This window comes from Mus caroli, chromosome 11 (genome assembly GCF_900094665.2).
Source record: "Mus caroli chromosome 11, CAROLI_EIJ_v1.1, whole genome shotgun sequence".
In the NCBI taxonomy this organism is placed as follows: Eukaryota; Metazoa; Chordata; class Mammalia; order Rodentia; family Muridae; genus Mus; species Mus caroli.
Genome location: NC_034580.1, coordinates 115,164,026 through 115,182,479, shown reverse-complemented (window position 1 = coordinate 115,182,479; position 18,454 = coordinate 115,164,026). Strand labels below are relative to the sequence as shown.

The following is an 18,454-nucleotide window of genomic DNA, read 5'->3' as shown; positions in this document are numbered from 1 at the left end:
TGGGACTTGCCTCCTCTAGCTCATCCTTTCCCGGAAAGCACACTCCCCTCCCCCTCCCCGTCCAGGTCTCAGGACATGTTAAGTGGGATCAGCCCTGTAACAGCCCGAGGTATGCCAATCCACAGCTCCATCGCCCCACTTGACTGGCTGTGGTGAGGATGGCAGGTTGGGTTACAGGAGCTGCTGCCCGGGAGGCACCAGTTCTCGTTGTTCATCCCTGTTTTCTCAGGATGCATAGGGAGCTGGCCGGACCTGTCTGCCCCTCCACGTCCCTGCTTTTTAGTGCCCCAGGCAGGGAAGATGGGTGGGGCAGAATCTGATAATTACTCTCCTGTCTGATCACTGGGGCCAAATGGCTAAGAGGTTCCCAGTAGGCAAGGTGATCCTGCTCAGAGAGAGACGCCTGTCAACACTGATCCAGTGAGATGAGTGGCCCCAGACTCCCCATGCCTTTGTTTCTTGGTTTTCTGGAGATCACAGGAGTGGGTTAGCTGCTGATTCTCTCAGCCCATCAACTCTGGTGACACATTTGGTATCTGACAGACATAACTTTTCTCTGGACTTGCCAGGACAAATTTCTGCCTGGGCCTAACTCAGGCCCCATTCCAGAAGTCCCATCATAGGGTTGTTCTTGATGCCCTGGCGTCCACCAATACCTCCCTACCACAGAGGTAGGGTGTGCTAGAACAAGGAACAAGCAAAGCCAAGCAGTGGTGGCACACGCCTTTAATCCCAGCACTCGGGAGGCAGAGGCAGGTGGATTTCTGAGTTCAAGGTCAGCCTGGTCTACAAAGTGAGTTCCAGGACAGCCAGGGCTACACAGAGAAACCCTGTCTCAAAAANCCAAAAAAAAAAAAAAAAAGTGACAAGCAAACCTGAGGTGACCTGGGGACCTGAGGGTGTTTAGAGATGTGACACAAAGGTGATATAAAGACATGAGGTGATGTGAGAACTGCTTCCAAACAATATCCTTTTTATTAAAAGTAAGTACACTTCACAGTAAGTTTCTCAAGTCTTGGGAACCTGGTGACGGCACCAGCTCTGTCTCTGCAGGGATACAGCTGCAGTGGCTGCACAGCCTGATGTTGGTGCACACACGATGTCCCCACGCCGAGCTCCACATTCTCTAGTGCGAGGTGAGGGACAGACAGCTGGGGTGGGGCAGGTGAGGCGAGCCTCACTCTCCTAAGAACACAGAGCTTCAGGGGCGCATGCAGCAACACGGTGGGAAAAGCTCAAAGATGTGTCAGGAGAGCAGGACGCAGGTCCTTACAGGAGCCACCAGCCAGAGCCAGCTCAAGCTCCCTCTGCCTCCCTGGAGGCCTCTGTAAACGGATGGAGTCTCCTAGGACCAGCTGATTTGAAACAGCTCTCCCATCAGTAGTGAGACAGGGATGGCCAGGCTCTGGAGGTCAGAAAGAAGCTTCAATGGCAAGTGGTTCCCTCCCCCAGCCAGGCCCCAGATGGTCTGGAGACAGGCAGGCGATGAGCACACACCGGGCCATCCCTCCCCAAGGTAGAGTCCAGTGCCTTGGAATCAGCATTGGATTCCATCCGGAGCAAGGCTCTGTTTAGCAGCTCATAGTCTCCACCATTGGCGCTGTATCTCAGGGTATAGCCTCCACCATCAGAGGTGTATCTCAGAGTAGATATGGTGAGGGGTGAGGTCCCACTTGGCCCATTCTACTCTGTGAGGTCCAAATGCCCTGTCTCCCTCCCAGGATCGTGTCTGAGTTGGCTGCGCCAAGGGAGTCCTTAGCACCCTCTTTGCTCCTGCCCAATTCCCAATCCCCAGCCTGCCCTCATACCTTGTTGTCAGGGCTATAGGTGAAATTGGAGACAGGGATGCCATTGGAAAGGACCTGGGTAGGAGCTGTGGCCACTCCCAAGATGGTCACCTCCCTCAGTTGTAGCTCAGCTCCTTCCTTGGTCACATGCACTAACTTGTTCACAATGGTATTCTGGTAATGTCAAGTGAAAAGAAAAAAAAAAGTGTCACTGGACTATGACCATGAGCCCACCACGATAGAGACTCACCAAAGCATCACAGGTGGTCTCCTCTGTGCAGACACAAGGGACATACCGGTCACTGGGTACTCTGGCCCAGTCTTTCCCTCCCCCAGGTCAAGAAAACCCAATCCCCATGTTTCCACCCGCCAGCCTGGACAGGCCTTGGGACTCACGTTCTTGGCTGAGAAGGTAACCAGTGTGTAGGCCCCACGCTCCAGAACCGCAAGGCTCTCCCCGTCGTCCCAGAACAGCTCCCCATCGGCCTCGCCGCTTGCTGTTAATGCCACAGCCAGAGCCATGGGCTGCTTTCGGGACTCCGTGGTTGTGAGGCTGGGACCCTGGGAAGACGATGGGGCACATGTCATACCTCAGACCCTGGACACTTCCATGACACGAGGTCTACCTTGACCTGGTGCCGCGTAGACCCAAGTTTGTTCTTTTTGGTGTCTCCCTGACTGCCAGGGGTGTATCCTGACAATTCCAGGGAGGGAAAACACTCTTGTGTCCTGGGCCAGCTCCTGCTCCCATCCCCCCAAGCCCGTCCCAGGCCTTCCTGAGGCCCTGGAGCTGCTGGGTCTGTGTACCTGCAGCGGTATGATGTACCCCTCCCTCAGGTGCACGTTGATGGTATCCAGTGGGGCTTCCAGTGTCAGCCACTGCCCCTTGCTGTGGACAGCAGATCTGAAGGATGAGGCTGATGATGGAGAAGGGAGAGTACCGAGGGAATCCACTGACACCTGAAGGAAGGGGTCATATCAGAAGGGTCCCAGGTAGCACCCAAGCTACCATGCTGGAACTCAGAGCCATGTTTTCCTGTCACCCAAGGCTATGTGTGGTGGTCTATGTGTGCTCTTGGGACAAGCTGGCTGTGACCTCAGAGAAGGACTTGGTGTTGGCCTGAGCAGGGAATGTCTGGCTCAGTTCAGCCTCAATGGCTGTCAGGCCCTGGAAGCTACCTACTCCAGACTTAATTTCTTCCTCTAGAAGTGGGGGCTACGGCAAAGAGCTGACAGGTAAGAGGATCACAGACGGATGTATGAATTCTCGTCTTCGCCTGTGTACGAGGGACCTCGGGACTCACCATCTGCATGTTGTACCACGTGCCCTTGGGGAAGTAGCCTGTCACTTCAGTTTTCCCAGGCTCAAGCACAGGTGTGATGAGCAGGGCCGGCCCCCACAAGAGCTGGCGGTCCACAGACCAGGTACTGGGATCCTCAGGGAACCTTCACGGGAGAGATAGGAGGGCATGGTGACTGGGGCTCAGGCCAGGCGTCAGCTGTTCCAATTGCACAGAGTCAGGAAATCCAGATCTCCGAGAAACCCCAGGAACCAGAGGATCTGCGACACTTGTGCCAGAGCACAGAACAATTATTGCTTTGCTGACTCCAGGCTCAGGCATGAAGCATTGAGGAGACTCTGGCTTTGCTCACTGTTTCCTGAATCTCACAATGGTGATGCCATCCATCCAATCAAGTTTGTAAAATGCAGAAAAGAAAGCATCAAGGAAGCCGGGCGGTGGTGGCGCACGCCTTTGATCCCAGCACTTGGGAGGCAGAGGCAGGCGGATTTCTGAGTTCGAGGCCAGCCTGGTCTACAGAGTGAGTTCCAGGACAGCCAGGACTANCTACAGAGTGAGTTCCAGGACAGCCAGGACTACACAGAGAAACCCTGTCTCGAAAAACCACAAAAAAAAAAAAAAAAAAAAAAAAAAAAGCATCAGTGACCAGGAAACAGCCACCATGTAACACCTGGCAGACCCCAGCGGTCCTCATACACCTCACCACTCCTGGGCTCTGCTCTGACCCAACTCTGAGGCAAGATGGCAGTGCTAGGGACATGAGCGATCATCATGCTTTTGTAAAACTAAGGCGTTCACCAGGGAGCCAAAAATACCCTCAGTGTGCACAGCTGTGTCCTCATGCATCTGCGTGGAATGCGAATGCTGAGTACCTCCCGCCGTGAGTCTTTGACAGCCTTGGTCACTTTCATCCCTGGGCCTCATAATGCTTCCAGGTAAATAAATTACACCTGCTTAAAACCCTGAGTGTGTGTGCTACACATGCCTGTGCGTCTATGTGAGGCCAAGGACAGCCTCTAGCACTGTTCCTTAGTGTCTTCTACTTGGTCTTTGGAGATAGGGTCTCACTGGGACCTTAAGCTTGGTGACAAGGCCAGGCTGACTGGCCAGTAGCCAGTGAAGACCCAAGGGTATAGCTGTCTCCCCGTGTTGGACCTAAGCAAGTGCCACGATGCCCAGGTTGATTTGGTCAGTTGTTTGAGCCAGGATTTCTTTGTGACCAGGCTGGCCTCAAACTGATAAGAGATCCACCTGCTTCTGCCTCCTGAGTTCCACCACGGCCACATGCCACGTGCCCAGCTTCTTAAAGCACTGGGAATCCAACTTGACCCCTCACGCTTCTAGGGCAACCACTGTTATCAAAACTGAGTCATGTCCAGCCCAATGGCCATTTAACCATCCAGTCTATCTGGAACTCATCTGTGTGTGGTACGAGAGAGTGCTGCTCTCTGTAGAGTGAGCTGCTTCCCCTCCTACCCAAGAACTGTCTTCTGCCTGTCTGCCCACCGGAGATGCCTCCCATGTAAGCAGTCCTGTCTGTCGACACAGATGGGACATTTCTTGCTTGTCCTCCTCTCTTAAGCCTCCCCCAAACGGATCAGTCATGTCTGTTTCATCAAAGCTTTGTCAGCTACAAGCCTGTCGGTACCCCAGCCAGTTGTCTATACTCTGATGTCCTGAGTTGAGCTGAGGTCCAGGGGCCTGCGAGCACGAGGCACTCCTGCCGTACTCAGCTGCAGCCTGCTTGGGTTGTGAGAACACCCCTCGCAGGAGGGACTCCTCGGGCACCGGAAGACTTCTGGTCAGTCCTCCCTGAGACGCATGTGGGCTGTCAATCCCTGACCCTGGTGACTCACTCCAGGAAGAGGGGCCGGGCCACCGTGTCTCCTCTGACGTGGGCGCGGTGGAAGAGAGTGTACAGGTAGGGCAGAAGGGCATAGCGTAAGGCGAAGGCCTTCCTCATGGCCTGCTGCGCTGTCTCGCTGAACCTGTACGGCTCCTGAGGCTGTGTGGGTAGACAGGACAAAGGAGGAGCTGTTTAGCATTTTGTCCGCAGACTGACAATCATCTGGAAAAAGGGAACTTCATTTGAGAAAAACAGCCCCACCAGACTGGCCTTTAAGGCAGGGTCGGGGAGCATTAGGCCACCGTGGGTGGTACCCCCTGGGCAGGGGGTCCTGAGTTGAATTAAAAAGCAAGCTGAGAGGCGTGTGTGGCAGGGGAGGGGGGGGGAGCAAGGAACACAGAATGTTCCTCCGTGGTCTCTGCTTTAGTTCCTGCCCTGACTTTCCTTCACAACTGTGAGGCGAAGGATGGAATAAACCCTTTCTGCCCAAGTTGCTTTTGGTCTTGGTAGCCAGAGAGCACACTAGAACAGGAAGTGTCTGGGCTCCCCCTAGAACCTATAGCTCCTTGGCCATCCTGTGTGGAGAGGAGGGCACGGACCCGGCTCTTCCAGCAGGTATGGGATTAACCAGGAGAGGGTCTAGGTGGGTGGGGACTCCCTGCCACTCCGTCCTACCACGCTATTCAGGTCATTGTGGTTCCGCATGAAGGGGTAGAAGGCCCCCAACTGGGTCCAGCGCACACACAGCTCTTCTGACGTGTCTCCTATGAAGCCGCAGATGTCCGCCCCGACCAGAGGCACGCCCAGCAGGTTGAACTGCAGGATGTCTGGGTACAGAGGCAGAGTGGTACCAGGTTACCAAGACAGCAGCTGGACAGACAGGCCTGCTGGGCAGGTTGAACCTAGCCTCGCCATCCCAGCCTGACGGGCAAGAGCCTATAGTTCTCTGCTTTCCATCTGTCCTAACGCCTGTGGCCAGCAGAGTACCCCAGAGCTCAAGATACTGGGGTGCAGGATGTGTGACTGTAACCTCATTTGGAAACAGGAGCTCTCCAGATGTAATGGCACTAAGGTGAAGGGGTTGATGTGGTCCTGAAGAAAATGTCGTGGGACACTTAAAGTCACATGGGAAGATAGCCCTGTGAGGATGGAGATCCTCACATCCCAGCAGCAACGCCCAGAGGGCCTAGAGCAGAATGAAGGGTTCCCAAGGCTGTGAGGGGCACCGAGCTACACCTTGGGACAAGGGAGTGTGGCTCTGTCACTCTTTGGCTGCAGACCTATGGTCCAGTCACTATCCACAGATGGATTCCTATGACATTAAGTCCCCAGAAAGCTGCCCTCAGCTATGGCAGCCTCAGGACACTAAGAGACCTGAGGCTAAAAGAGAAGGAGAAAGACCAGACTCAGCTCTGCAAGGCTGCTGAGTCTGGCTCCTGGCCTACCAGGCCTGCCTGCAGTGAGCTGCAGCCCATGAAGCAAAGGTAGCCAGCTCCACCTCTGAGCAGTCAGCCAGCTGGGGCCCTTCATAGGTCTGTGAGCAGATCCTATACAGAAGCCAGTCTTCCAGAAGTTAGAAGGTTCCAAACTCATAGTCCCACCCCTTAGCTGCCCATGAGGAGCCCTGGCTTCCCCCTCCTTCCCTAGTCTGTTCTACAGGGCTCCTGACTTTTCTGACCTAACATGGGCCAATGGCATTCAAGTTCTTGGAATAAAAACCAAACTCCTTTTTGCAAGTAGAGCAGGCAGCTGGGCTGTGGTTATGAACGTCTTTAATCCCAGCACTTGGGAGGCAGAGGCAGGCAGACTTCTATGAATTTGAGGCCAGACTGGTCTACAAAGCCAGTTCCAGGACATTCACGGCTACACACACAGAGAGAGAGAGAGAGACCCTGTCTTGAAAAACAAACAAAACCCCAAAAGCAAGTGGAACAGATAGCCAGTGTCTCAGGATGAGGTGACCAGAGAACAACCGGTCTCTGGTGAGAGTCTGAGGGCTTTTCAAGCAGTGGTCAGGGTGAAACAGACACAGGGATCCTGAGAAGAATGGTGCCCAGGCGAGCCATACTGTACAGGTGAGCTGCTGACACCGGTGAGTAAGGACCAGCAGCAGGCTTCATGTGCCACATGAGATGGCACATGTCCCCAAGCTATCACAATACTATCTGCAGTGGTGAGCCCACAACCCAAAGGCCCCCAGAAAGGACCCCAGAGCCCTGCAGGCAGCTTGTACTCACCTGGCACAGAGTATGCAAGATGCTCCCAAGAGCTCCGCACATCCCCTGTCCAGTGACCAGCATACCGGCCGTGGCCCGAGAAGGTTGAGCGGGAGATCACAAAGGGTCGTGTTCCCCGAGTCTTGACCAGGGCCCTGAGTGGGATGAGAACAGAGACCTGGGCTCACCTGGGTCACACACACCTGTGTGCTGGAACAGAGCATGGGGGCCAGCGGCAAGGGGATGAGGGCTAAGAGAAACTGACAGTTTAGTAGAACAGAATGGGTGGGAAAGAGAGGCCATCTTTAAAGTATGCTAGGTATAGTCAGGCCTGCCCCAATGACTCTTAAGTCATTTACAGGTGAGTCACCACTCTGAGCCTTGCCAGAGATATGGAGTCCCTTTGGACATCCCCACTTAACATCTAGGCTGGTCTGGGCATAGGGGGGAGAAGCCGGCTCCATGCTGGGGGGTGGGGGGGTAGGAGAACAGCAACCAGTTCAGCAGATGTGCAGGCACCGCTGGCCTATGGGTGGTGTGGTGGCCTCTTTCCCTTCCTTTCATGACCCTGACACGAGCCATCCCACCTCTCGACCCCCACTGTGATTGCAGGGCAGGCTGGCTGGTGCAGGGCGGGCAGAGCCTCACCTGCTGGAGGCGATAGCTTCAGTGAGGCCATACAGGTTGTGGAGGTTGTAATGTGTGGAGAGGAACTGGTGGCTGGAGGCACAGATGGTGGCTGCCTGCAAGATCCCGCCAACCACCCCTAGGCGAGAGGAGGACTAGTTTTAGGTGTAACTCTCTCCAGGGGTCCCTGTGCCCTCTCCTTTGCCCACACCCTCTGCTTTGATTGACACCTCCTTGGGCTCTGCCCAGGGTGGAGCCTCCTGAAACTGGTCCCATCCCCACACCCCCCAATGGTACTTGGGGCACATCACTATACACTTCTGCTAGTCCAAAGACAGGGCACGTGTACCAAAGATGGTCCTCTGCAAACCTATAGTCTCCACATCCACCTTCTCTTGACTCATCCTAAGTGTCTGTCATCTGTCACTGGCTAGCTGTGACCATGTCTGTGTCACACGCTGTAGGACTTCACTCCTGGGTTCTGTCTGTGTCATGAAGCTGCTCTGTCTATTGACTGCCAAAAAAATGGAGATCTTTACATCCTCCAGACCACAGAGAGGCGCACACTCCCTGGTTTAAGCCACTAACTCTAGCACTATCCCCATTTCCAGGCAGGCAAGCAGGGCTCACCAGGCACATAGGGAGGGTTCTCCAGTTCATTGTTGGGGCAGCCCTGCTGAGAGCCTCTAACAAAGTTGGACGGTTCGTTCATGTCCTGGAAGAGGCAGAGATGTGAGCTAGGTTGGTCCCCAGAGGCTGGGGGTGTACCCAGGGAGGGATGGGACTGCACTTACGAGCCACATGCCATCGAAGGGCACCTGGGCGTGGAACTCAGACACCATGTCCTGCCACCAGTCAAGGGTCTCAGGGTTGGTGAAATCAGGGAAGGCGGTGGTTCCAGGCCAAACCTGAACAAGAGCCCAGAGGGAAGAACCAATACCACACAGATCCTGCGCCAGAGCCCTGTTGGGCCTCATGCCTCAAGCAGAACAGCAGCCTCGCTCTAAGCCAATGATGACATCAGAGAGCCTCAAGCCCAATATCAAACAATGCCTCAGGGCATAGGGGCCTTCAGCCTTGGGAGAGCAAAGGCCAGCCCTACACATAAGGCCGTGGGGCAGATGAGCCATGAACCAGGGCATGGGAAAGAGGTTGAGATAGCGCCATTGGATCCCTGACCATCAGACACAAGCCCTCACTTCTCCCATGGCCAGGGACACTTAGGATGGGGAGGTTGGGACTCAGAACTCCCAGAAGGCCCCCAGGGACAAGGGGGACAAGGAAGACCCCTCCCCCCAATCTCCAAGGCCTCACGAAAGGTCTGCTAGGCTTAAGCTGGGCCCAGCTACTCAGGATGCCTGAGAACACCCTTCACTTAGAAAACCTCAGGTGACTGTCAGGAGTTACCCCCAGTGAGGACCCCACCATCACCACCACAGCTCCCGTCCCCCACGCTACCTTCCCAATCAGTGGCTGCCCAGTCTCATTGGTGATGAACACGCCCCTCCGCAGACCCTCATCGTAGGGCCTGTAACTCCCAGCAGGGCCTGCGCTGCTGATGGCAGGGTCCTGGGGGGAGAAGCCAACAGTGAGGAGCTTAGCCCCAAAGCCCAGATGGAGGAGCAGCCGGAGCGGCAGAGGTAGAAGCCCAGGCTCCAGAGAAGAGAGCTGGCTGAGGCAGAGATGGCCTCTACAGGAAAGCGGCATAGGTCAGGCGGTGCGAAGCCTGCTGGGGGCAGCAGGGGTGAGCGAGTCTGGACGTGTGATCCTCATGTTCTCAGGCTTTCCAGAGTTACTGCAGTTGCTTATATTTGCTCTTTTTATTTTATTTTTAATTTTAAAGATGGGGTTTCTTTGCATATTCTTGGCTGCCTTGAAACTCACTCTGTAGACCGGGTTGGCACAGAACTCAAGAGATGCACCCGCCTCTGCCTCCCGAGTGCTGTGATTAAAGGTGTTCACTGTATGGGCTGGGGAGATGGCTCAGCGGTTAAGAGCACTGACTGCTGCTCTTCCAGAGGTCCTGAGTTCAAATCCCAACAACCTCATGGTGGCTCACAACCATCTGTAATGGGATCTGATGCCCTCTTCTGGTGTGTCTGAAGACAGCTCCAGTGTGCTCATATAAATAAATAAATATTTTTTAAAAAACAGGTGTTGAGCCGGGCGTGGTGGTGCACGCCTTTAATCCCAGCACTTGGGAGGCAGAGGCAGGCGGATTTCTGAGTTCGAGGCCAGCCTGGGCTACAGAGTGAGTTCCAGGACAGCCACGACTACACAGAGAAACCCTGTCTCGAAAAACCAAAAAAAAAAAAAAAAACCAAAAAAAAAAACAAAAAAAACAGGTGTTTACCATACTGTCCAGCTTATTATTACTTGTGTGTGTGCGCGCATGCACGTGACCCACAGAGGCCATCAGCAGCTGCTGAAATGACAAGTACGGCTGCTTGGTGTGGGTCCCAGGCACCGAACTCCAGCTCTCTTCGAGAGCAGTGTGCTTTAACTGCTCAGCCATCTTTCCAGCCCCACTTACTTTTTAAAAATGGAGGTGAATAAAAAGCACCCAGGCATGGTGGCACACGCCTTTAATTCCAGCCGCTGGGAGACAAGAGGCAGGCGGGTGAGTTTGAGGCCAGCCTGGTCTATTCTATACAGTGACAGATGGGTCAGTCAGAGCTACATGAGGAGACCCTGTCTTAAATCTGCACGGGGGTTTGTGATACAGGTTCATCATCCCAGCTGCCTGGACCGCTGAAGCAGGAGGATTATAGGTTCAAGGCCTGGCTGAGCAATCTGGTGTGGCCCTGCCTCAAATAAAAACTGGAAAGAGAATTGGCAGTGTAGCTCAGTGGTGGAGGGCTTGCCTATTGTCTGGGTGGCCCTCACTGCCTGTACCACTATTCACTGCCCCGTGGTGGTGGTGGTGGCGAGGCAGTTGTGGCCCTTTCTTACAAAGCCGTATTTTCCAGGGCTTAGCTCCCTCCCCTCAAGGACATCCCATGGCAGTGACTGTTTGGTCTTCTTGGACCTTCCTGCTGCGGGGACAGGCACAGGGCAAGTATGTTTCCTTCTCACATGGACATAGCTGGCCTGAGAGAGGAGCAGGGCCAGGAGGACGCACAAACCACATATAGGTCCTCAGCTCAGTACCAGCTCGTTACAGCCCCTGCCGCAGGCTTTAAGGTAGAGCAGTTCAGCGGATCCCGCCTGTTAACCAAAGAGCCCCAAGCTCATGGGTGTGTCCAGGAACCTGGGCAGCAGACATATCAGAGAGTGTCCTGGGAAACTGCTCAGGTAGGAGGAAGAGGCCACACGGAAGCAGCAGCACTGGCTGCGCTCAAACCTGCTTACCACGATCATCATGTAGCGCCGGCCACCCTGGTGCAGCTCCCGCACCATGTCTGGGAAGTCGGCAAAGCTGTCCTGGTTGAAGGTGAAGTCTCTTCGGGCGTCCATGTAGTCCAGGTCATTCCATTGCACATCCTGAAGCAGAGGACGCGAGCTGATGCTGAGGTCGGGAGCCAAGAGCACGGAAGCTGGGGCTGCCCTCACCCTGACTGCCACTCACCAGCGGGAAGTGTGTCCTGGTCATGTTCTCCACTACCTGGCGGACAATGGCGGTCGAGGAGTAGCCCCAGCGGCAGAGGTGGAAGCCGAGGCCCCAGTATGGAGGCATGAAGGGGTATCCTGAGGACCAATACTACGAGTGAGCAGGGACTGGGGGCATGGGGCAAGGGGCAAGGGGTCTGAGCTCAGTGGGCAGGGGGCAGGCCTACCCACAACATCCAGGTATTGTTGCACAACGCTCTTGGGCTCTGGGCCTAGGAACACATACACATCCAGGATCCCGCCCGTTGACCTCCAGGTTAGGGCTGGGCTGGGTTGCAGGATGACATCTGGAAGGAAGTGTTTGGGCTCAGGAACAAGTGCCCCACAGATGGGGGACTCAACCTGTGGGTGGAGTGTGGCTCTTCCAATATGAATTGTGGGGGATGCCCTCAGGGTGGGTCTGGGGCAGCTGTACTGAGCCCAACTTAGCAAGGCCTGAAGGACGTGGAACAGGTGAGCCTGGAGAATCACCCAGGACCTCCTTAGGTACAGAGGATGAGGGGGACTCTGCTCACGGGACTCTCTCCACAGAGCTCGCTTGGAGACAGGCAGACTCTGGAGCGGGCAAGCTCTCACACGGAAGTGACTACTGAGGATCCCCAGTCTGGTGACTCACCCATGGCATTGCTGTTCAGTAAGAAGACACCGTGAGCCAAGCCACCGTCCTCCAGTGCCAGGTAGAAAGGGTGTGACCCGTAGAGGTTGGTACCTTGCTGGGGTGACAAGAGACAGCGCCTTGCACCCAGGATCCCAGCCTCCACCCTCCCACCCACTGCCCGTCTCTTACCGAGGGCGGTGTGTCCCGGTTCCAGAGGGTGATACGAGCCCACTCAGTGCTGAGCATGAGTGGGCTGAGGTGTTCCCCCAGGCCTGTGATGTGCTGGGAGGGCAGGGAAGTGGACAGCTGCAAGAACTGGTCAGCGAAGAACAGGGGGGCCACGGTTGTGTTCAGCCTGTGGGGGGACGCCAGATTACAACCCTGGGACAACGGCCACATAGAGCCCAGAGGCTCTCAGCATCTGAAGACAGTGGGAAAAGCCGGAGCAGACATGCCCAAGGGGGTCCCATGTCACCCAGGTCAGAGGGCACAGGGGTACCAGCATGAGGTCCTGTTTAGGGGGACATGGACCTGGGAGAAACACAAGGCTTAAGAGAGGCTGCTGGCAGAGTGTGCTGCCTGCAGGGGGCGCCACTGTGGACGGACGACTGTCTTCCCCTAGTCCCCCTGGCACTTGGATGGATCATCCTCTGTGGTGGGTCATCTCCACACACTGCCGTGTCTCTCCTGGGAGGAACCAGTCCTCACTGGGAAGCCACAGAGGGAACCTCTGGGACCCAATGAGGAAGCTGGAAGCCAAGAACGGGGTGATCACTTGATACAAGCGAGGGCCATCTAGAAGAGGGAATGACCCTCCGCTGAAAACATACTTCCATTAGATTGGTCTGTAAGCAACCTGAGGGAGTATTTTTTTATTTTGACTGATGTGGGAGGGCCTAGCACACTGTGGGTGGGGCCTAGCTCACTGTGGGTGGGGCCTAGCTCACCGAGGGTGGTACCACCCTAGGGCTGGTAGTTCTGGGCCTGGATAAGAACTTAAGCTAAGTGAGCCATGAGGACTAAGGCAGTAAGCAGCACTCCTCCATGGCCTCTGCTTCAGTTCCTGCCCCGGCAGTGATGGAGCATGGCCTAGAACCTGTGAGGTGAACCATCTTCTCTTCCCCACGTGGCTTCTGCTCGTGTTTACCACAGCAACAGAAAACAAGACAGAAAAAGGCAGGGTTTGGAATGAGGTGGACAGGTTTGCTGATTGCAGAAGCTCTAACCCTAAGGGGCCACTCAGGGTGGAGTCAAAGCTCCAGGCACCCAACTCACAACACTCGGCCACCAAGCTTCCTACGAACGATCACTCCAAAGGGTTCCTCTGAGAATTCCACGCTGTAAAGTGGGGATGGTGCCTGGCTCAGCACACGTGGGGTCTCCAGGGGCACTTCGTAGCGCTTACTAGCGGGATCTTTGATCTAGGAGAGGGGAGACAGTATGGTGAGAATTTTGGCTTCTTAAAGAAATTACATGGGCTGGAGATATGGCTCAGAGGTTGAGAGCACAGGCTGCTCTTCCAGAGGTCCTGAGTTCAAATCCTAGCAACCACCTGGTGGCTCATGACCATCTATCTATAATGAGATCTGGTGCCCTCTTCTGGCCTGCAGGTGTACCTGCAAGCAGAATGTTGTATTCATAATAAGTCTTTTAGAGAAGTTATGGGAATGTTTTTCTTTTTTCTTTTTGGTTTTTCGAGAGAGGATTTCTCTCTATAGCCATGGCTGTCCTGGAACTCACTCTGTAGATGGCCTGGAACTCAGAAATCCACCTGCCTCTGCCTCCCAAGTGCTGGGATTAAAGGCGTGCGCCACCACGCCCAGTTTCAGCTTCTTTTTTTAAAATTTATTTATTTTATGTATATGAGTACACTGTATCTGTACAGATGGTTATGAGCCTTCATGTAGTTGTAAGGTATCAAATTTAGGACCAAGACTTGCTCTCGTCAACCCTGCTTGCTCAGGTTGCCCCCCCCCCCCAGCTCAGTCCCTCCTTGTTCCAGCCCAAAGATTTATTATTATAAATAAGTACACTGTAGCTGTCTTCAGATGCACCTAAAGCGGGCATCGGATCTCATTACGAGTGGTTGTGAGCCACCGTGTGGCTGCAGGGATCTGAACTCAGGACCTGTGGTAGGACAAGTCTGCGCTCTTACCCACTGAGCCATCTCACCAGCCCGGGAACGTTTTTCTTCTAATCCCAGGTGTGGGGTATGGGGCTGCCTCAGACTGTCCTCAGCAGCTAACCACGATTGTCTTGTGGTCTGGGAGGGGCGTGATTCTGCCAGGTGAAGACAGTTTACGTTTGGAACTCTTGAGATGGTATTAAAAACTCCAGAGCCTGGAGCGGCCGCCCTTCTCTCTGCTGCCGCTGGTTCCTCTGGCCGTGGTGGTCAAGTGGTTGTGAGCAAAGAGACGAGAAAAAGAAACTGGGGATATCCTGAGTTCGAAGACTGGGCTTGCTGCAGGGAGCCTGATGCCCCTTAGTCGGCAGGAATAGTCTAACGAGATCGACCCCCACCACCCTTTCCCCTCTAACCTTCTTTCTCTCCTCTCCAAGGCGTGGGTGGGGGTGGGGATGAAGTTGGGAGGGTAGAGAAGGGGAGATAAAAGAACCCGCTAAAGGAGCTAAAAAGACAGGCACTCATGGTGCTCAAAGGCACAATGGTGCTCAAAGCCCTTCCAAGCCAGGCCCCCTCCCCCAATGGCTCCTTCCCTCACTGCAGTCCCTCTGTGGCACCAGGATAGTCGGAGGCTCAGGTCTGGGGGTGACTGCACACTGTGTGTAACTGTGAGTCTCTGTTTCTGCAACTATATAACTGGAGGGAAGGGAACTTCCCTGGGGTTGTTAAACTCACAACATCCACTAAACCTGAACAGTATATCTCTGTCCTTTTCTCTCTTGCCTTATTTATCTTTTTTTTTTTTTGGTTTTTCGAGACAGGGTTTCTCTGTATAGCCCTGGCTGTCCTGGAACTCACTTTGTAGACCAGGTTAGCCTTGAACTCAGAAATCCACCTGCCTCTGCCTCCCAAGTGCTGGGATTAAGGGCGTGCGCCACCACGCCCGGCTTATTTATCTTTTTAATCAATCGATTAATTTTTGAGGCAGGTTTTCTCACTCTGGAGCCCAGGCTGACATTTCCCTCACAGTCCTCCCGTACAGCCTCCTGAATGCTGTGATTACAGGGGCGGTCCACAAATCCTCTCGGAACAGCACGCCAGATGCTGTGATTACAGGTATGGTCCTCTGCTTCGTGTTCTCGCTGCTGGGGATCACACCTTGCACATGTCAGGCACATGCTCCAACACTGATCTCCGGTTTTTCGAGACATGCTTTCTCTGTGTAGTCCTGGCCGCCCTAGAACTCACTTTGTAGACCTAAGCCGCCTAGAACTCACAGAGCTCCACCCGCCTTTGCCTCCCAAGTGCTGGGATTAAAGGCGTGTGCCACCCCCGCCTGGCCTCACAAATAGTTGTTAGTTTTTTATACTTGTTGAACTTACCTGTGCATGAGTTATACACATACTTCAGGCCTGTCTCCCACCTGTGCCTGTTCCTGCCTTCTAGAGCCTCTAACACCACTCTGCCCACACCTGGTGTCCCAGGAAGTGTCCACACACAATCATACCACACATATCCTTAGGAAATGTGTACTTATCCACACACACCTATCCTCTGCTCTGCCTGGCCTGTCTCTGCACAGGCCTCCCTTGTGACAGTCATCTCCCTGACCCAGCTCAATCCAGCCCCCCCCTCCATGCCCCACACCCACCATGAAGTGGAGGCGGCTGTCTGTCTCCATCAGCACCTCCAGCTGTAAGGTCAGCACATCCTTTGGGAAGAAGGTCGGGCTGGTACGGGTCAGGGTAGCTGTGTACCCTGACTCTGTAGAGCTCAGGTTCTCTAGACGGTAGCTTGGGTAGCTGGGAGGGAAGAAACACCAGGGCTGCCCTATCTGTGGCTCCTTCAGCACCTGCCCTGCTGGGACATAGCAGCAGCCGCGGGCCTCGCATTGCTCCTGTGAGATGCCTTTGTCGGGGGCACAGTCAAAGCGGCTGCTGGGGGGCACATCACACTGTGTGGGTGTTTCTTTGGGCTGTTCAGTCCGCTCCTGGATGTGCAGGGGCCCTGGCTCGTAACCTTCCTGGTGGTGAGGTCGGTACGTCTTCCACAGTCCTGAAGAGGACTCATGAAGGTCTTGGGGAAGCAGCATTAACTCCCGGAGCATGAGATGACCCAGGATGACTGCTGTAGTCAGAGAGATAAGGGTGCAGGCTCCAACCACGGAGTTCGAACAGAGGGGCTTCCGTATATTCATGGTGAAAGCCTGTTGGTTCGGGGCAGCATGAATAGTTCTGAAGGCCTGAGGAGAGGAGGAGCCAGTATCAGTGTGGGTGGGGGTTCTCACGCAACACCCACCCACACTGCCAGGAGGTGGAAGGAGGCAGCCAGAGCATCTTCCCCAGAGCAACGGAAGGGAAGACAGAAGCCGGGTACAGGAGACAATGGGAGACTCCTCAGAGGCAGAGGGTGTTTCTGCAGACATGGGCCCACAACACAGGTACAGACAGATGTGAGGGAGCCAGGACTTTATTACAGGGCCTTCTGTGTAAGAGAAAAGAGTGAGTGGGAAGGTGGGAGAGCCACCACACCCAAGTCCAACCCCAAGGGGAGGAAGTTGGGAGTGAAGAGCCCAGGACCGGGCCACAGGGTTCACTAGCTGCAGGAGTGTGGGCCTTCTGGAAATGGGGCTTGGGTAGAAGGCTGGGATGACTTCTCCATGTGGTGGGGCTCAGCACAGAGGAAGGTTCTCAGGGACACCAGACATACTCAGGAGATGGCCCAGCTGCAGAAGAGGCAGCTGTGAATACTCTGATTAGCACTTGGGGACCAACTGTGGCCATTGGTGAGTCAGGGTGCTTCTGGTTGGCAGTGTTTACCCACAATTCCTGTGACTTTCTCCGGCTAGTGGCTCCCCAGTTTTCCAGTCCAGGAGGGGGTTGTTAACTATGACCCGGCTGGGGCTCTGCCACACCTAGATGCCAGTAAGCCCCAGGTTGCCACCATACCTCTCTGATGGACTGCCTATAGACCATGGTGGTTCCGAGGACCCCTACACTATGCACCAAGTTTGGCAATTCACTAGACTATCTCACAGAACTCAGAAAAGCACTTCACTTATATTTACTGGTTGGTTGGTTGATTTTGAAAGCTGTAACTCAAGAACAGCCAGAATGAAGAAATGGGTGGAGAATGGTCGGGAGTGGCTCCCACGCTCCCAGCACTCAAATGTGTTGATCAACTGGGATGGTCTCTGAACCCACGTGGCTGCCATGTTGATACAGGGTCTGCAGTAGCCCAGGCTTGCCTTAACTTGCTATGAAGCCAGGGATGGCTTGGGTCCCTGCCACCATCTCCTACACGCTGGGCTTTCTGGCACTGGAGACCATACCCAGCTCTGTTCAGTTCTGTGGGCCTTCGGTTACGTAGGCATGACTGAAATCCGTTACCATGGTGAGTGATTCTCCAGCATCTTGAGGGAGTTGGGAGTGCTTGCGTAGGCTGCAGTTTCCTACCCTCCAATCACGCCTTGGTCTTTCAGGTGCCCAGCGGCCATAATGAGCCACAGAAAGATCCAGCATGTGGATCTGGCTCGAAGACCAGAGACCCATTTTGTCTTTACTGCCGAGTAAGGCCCAGCTCCACCTGGCCCTTCCAGACATATGTGACACTGACCATGATTCAGCATCTAAGGACACTCACAGGCTCAGATTCTGCCGGGCCGGGTGGGAATCTGCATTTTCCAGGACCCTCCAAGGAGGCCGCAGAAACACACGCATCAGAACAAAGTCCCAGAAACTGGGAGCAGGCAGCTGAGGCCCGTTCTCTCAGCCACAATTTAGAGAAAAAACCATGGGAAGGAACTGAACTCAGAGGCCACGGCTGACCTGGTGACCTCAAGCTTGCTTTCTGGAAAGCAGCTGGATCGCTGCGTCACCAGGCACAGGCGTGTCCAAATCCAACCTGTCAGATTCGGGAGGTCAAAGTGAAGGTTCTCGGTCTCTCTGTGCCTCAGTTTCCCCCTGCGTCACATACACACAGAGCTTTGCCCACCTGGCACTGCGGGTACGAACTAGAATCCCGGACTTTGCCGGAGCCCGCTGTCTTACTAAGGTCACCGTCCGTGGCTGCCTGGGTCGGGGGTCTCACCTATGCCGCCGCGTCTCTGCTCGATTCTCCCAAGCAGGAACTCGCTGACAGTCGGCCCTGCCTGCCTGGAGGAGGCCGCTCCTCCGGAGGCTCTGGGGCCTGAGACAGCCTTCACCAGCTCGCCCAGCTCACCTGCGCAATCACCCTCCGGGCCGAAGACCCCCAGGCTCAGCGGGCAGCGTGGGTCACGTGGTCTGTGGGCGGGGCTCGTCCGCGCGGACCTCGTGACACGACCTCCTGCGTAGGCGGCGGATCCGTG

General features: G+C 54.9%; 1 protein-coding gene across 2 annotated transcripts; it reads right to left on the bottom strand.

The window, feature by feature from the left end:
• Nucleotides 1–953: 953 nt before the first annotated feature.
• On the bottom strand, nucleotides 954–18,454 carry Gaa (glucosidase alpha, acid). 2 transcript variants are annotated; one of them, XM_021177987.1, is made up of 20 exons: nucleotides 18,196–18,454; nucleotides 15,758–16,348; nucleotides 13,260–13,405; nucleotides 12,174–12,339; nucleotides 12,003–12,099; nucleotides 11,554–11,673; nucleotides 11,346–11,464; nucleotides 11,129–11,260; nucleotides 9,236–9,346; nucleotides 8,572–8,685; nucleotides 8,408–8,492; nucleotides 7,799–7,916; nucleotides 7,172–7,305; nucleotides 5,610–5,761; nucleotides 4,945–5,093; nucleotides 3,092–3,233; nucleotides 2,595–2,747; nucleotides 2,184–2,348; nucleotides 1,809–1,961; nucleotides 954–1,405 (listed from the first exon to the last, which is right to left on the bottom strand). In XM_021177987.1, exons 2-20 carry the CDS (start codon nucleotides 16,301–16,303, stop codon nucleotides 1,346–1,348), a joined length of 2,862 nt encoding a protein of 953 aa, XP_021033646.1. In that variant the 5' UTR covers nucleotides 16,304–16,348; nucleotides 18,196–18,454; the 3' UTR covers nucleotides 954–1,345. The 2 variants fall into 2 exon arrangements, with proteins under 2 accessions (XP_021033646.1, XP_021033647.1); XM_021177988.1 differs by having other exon boundaries at nucleotides 18,328–18,454.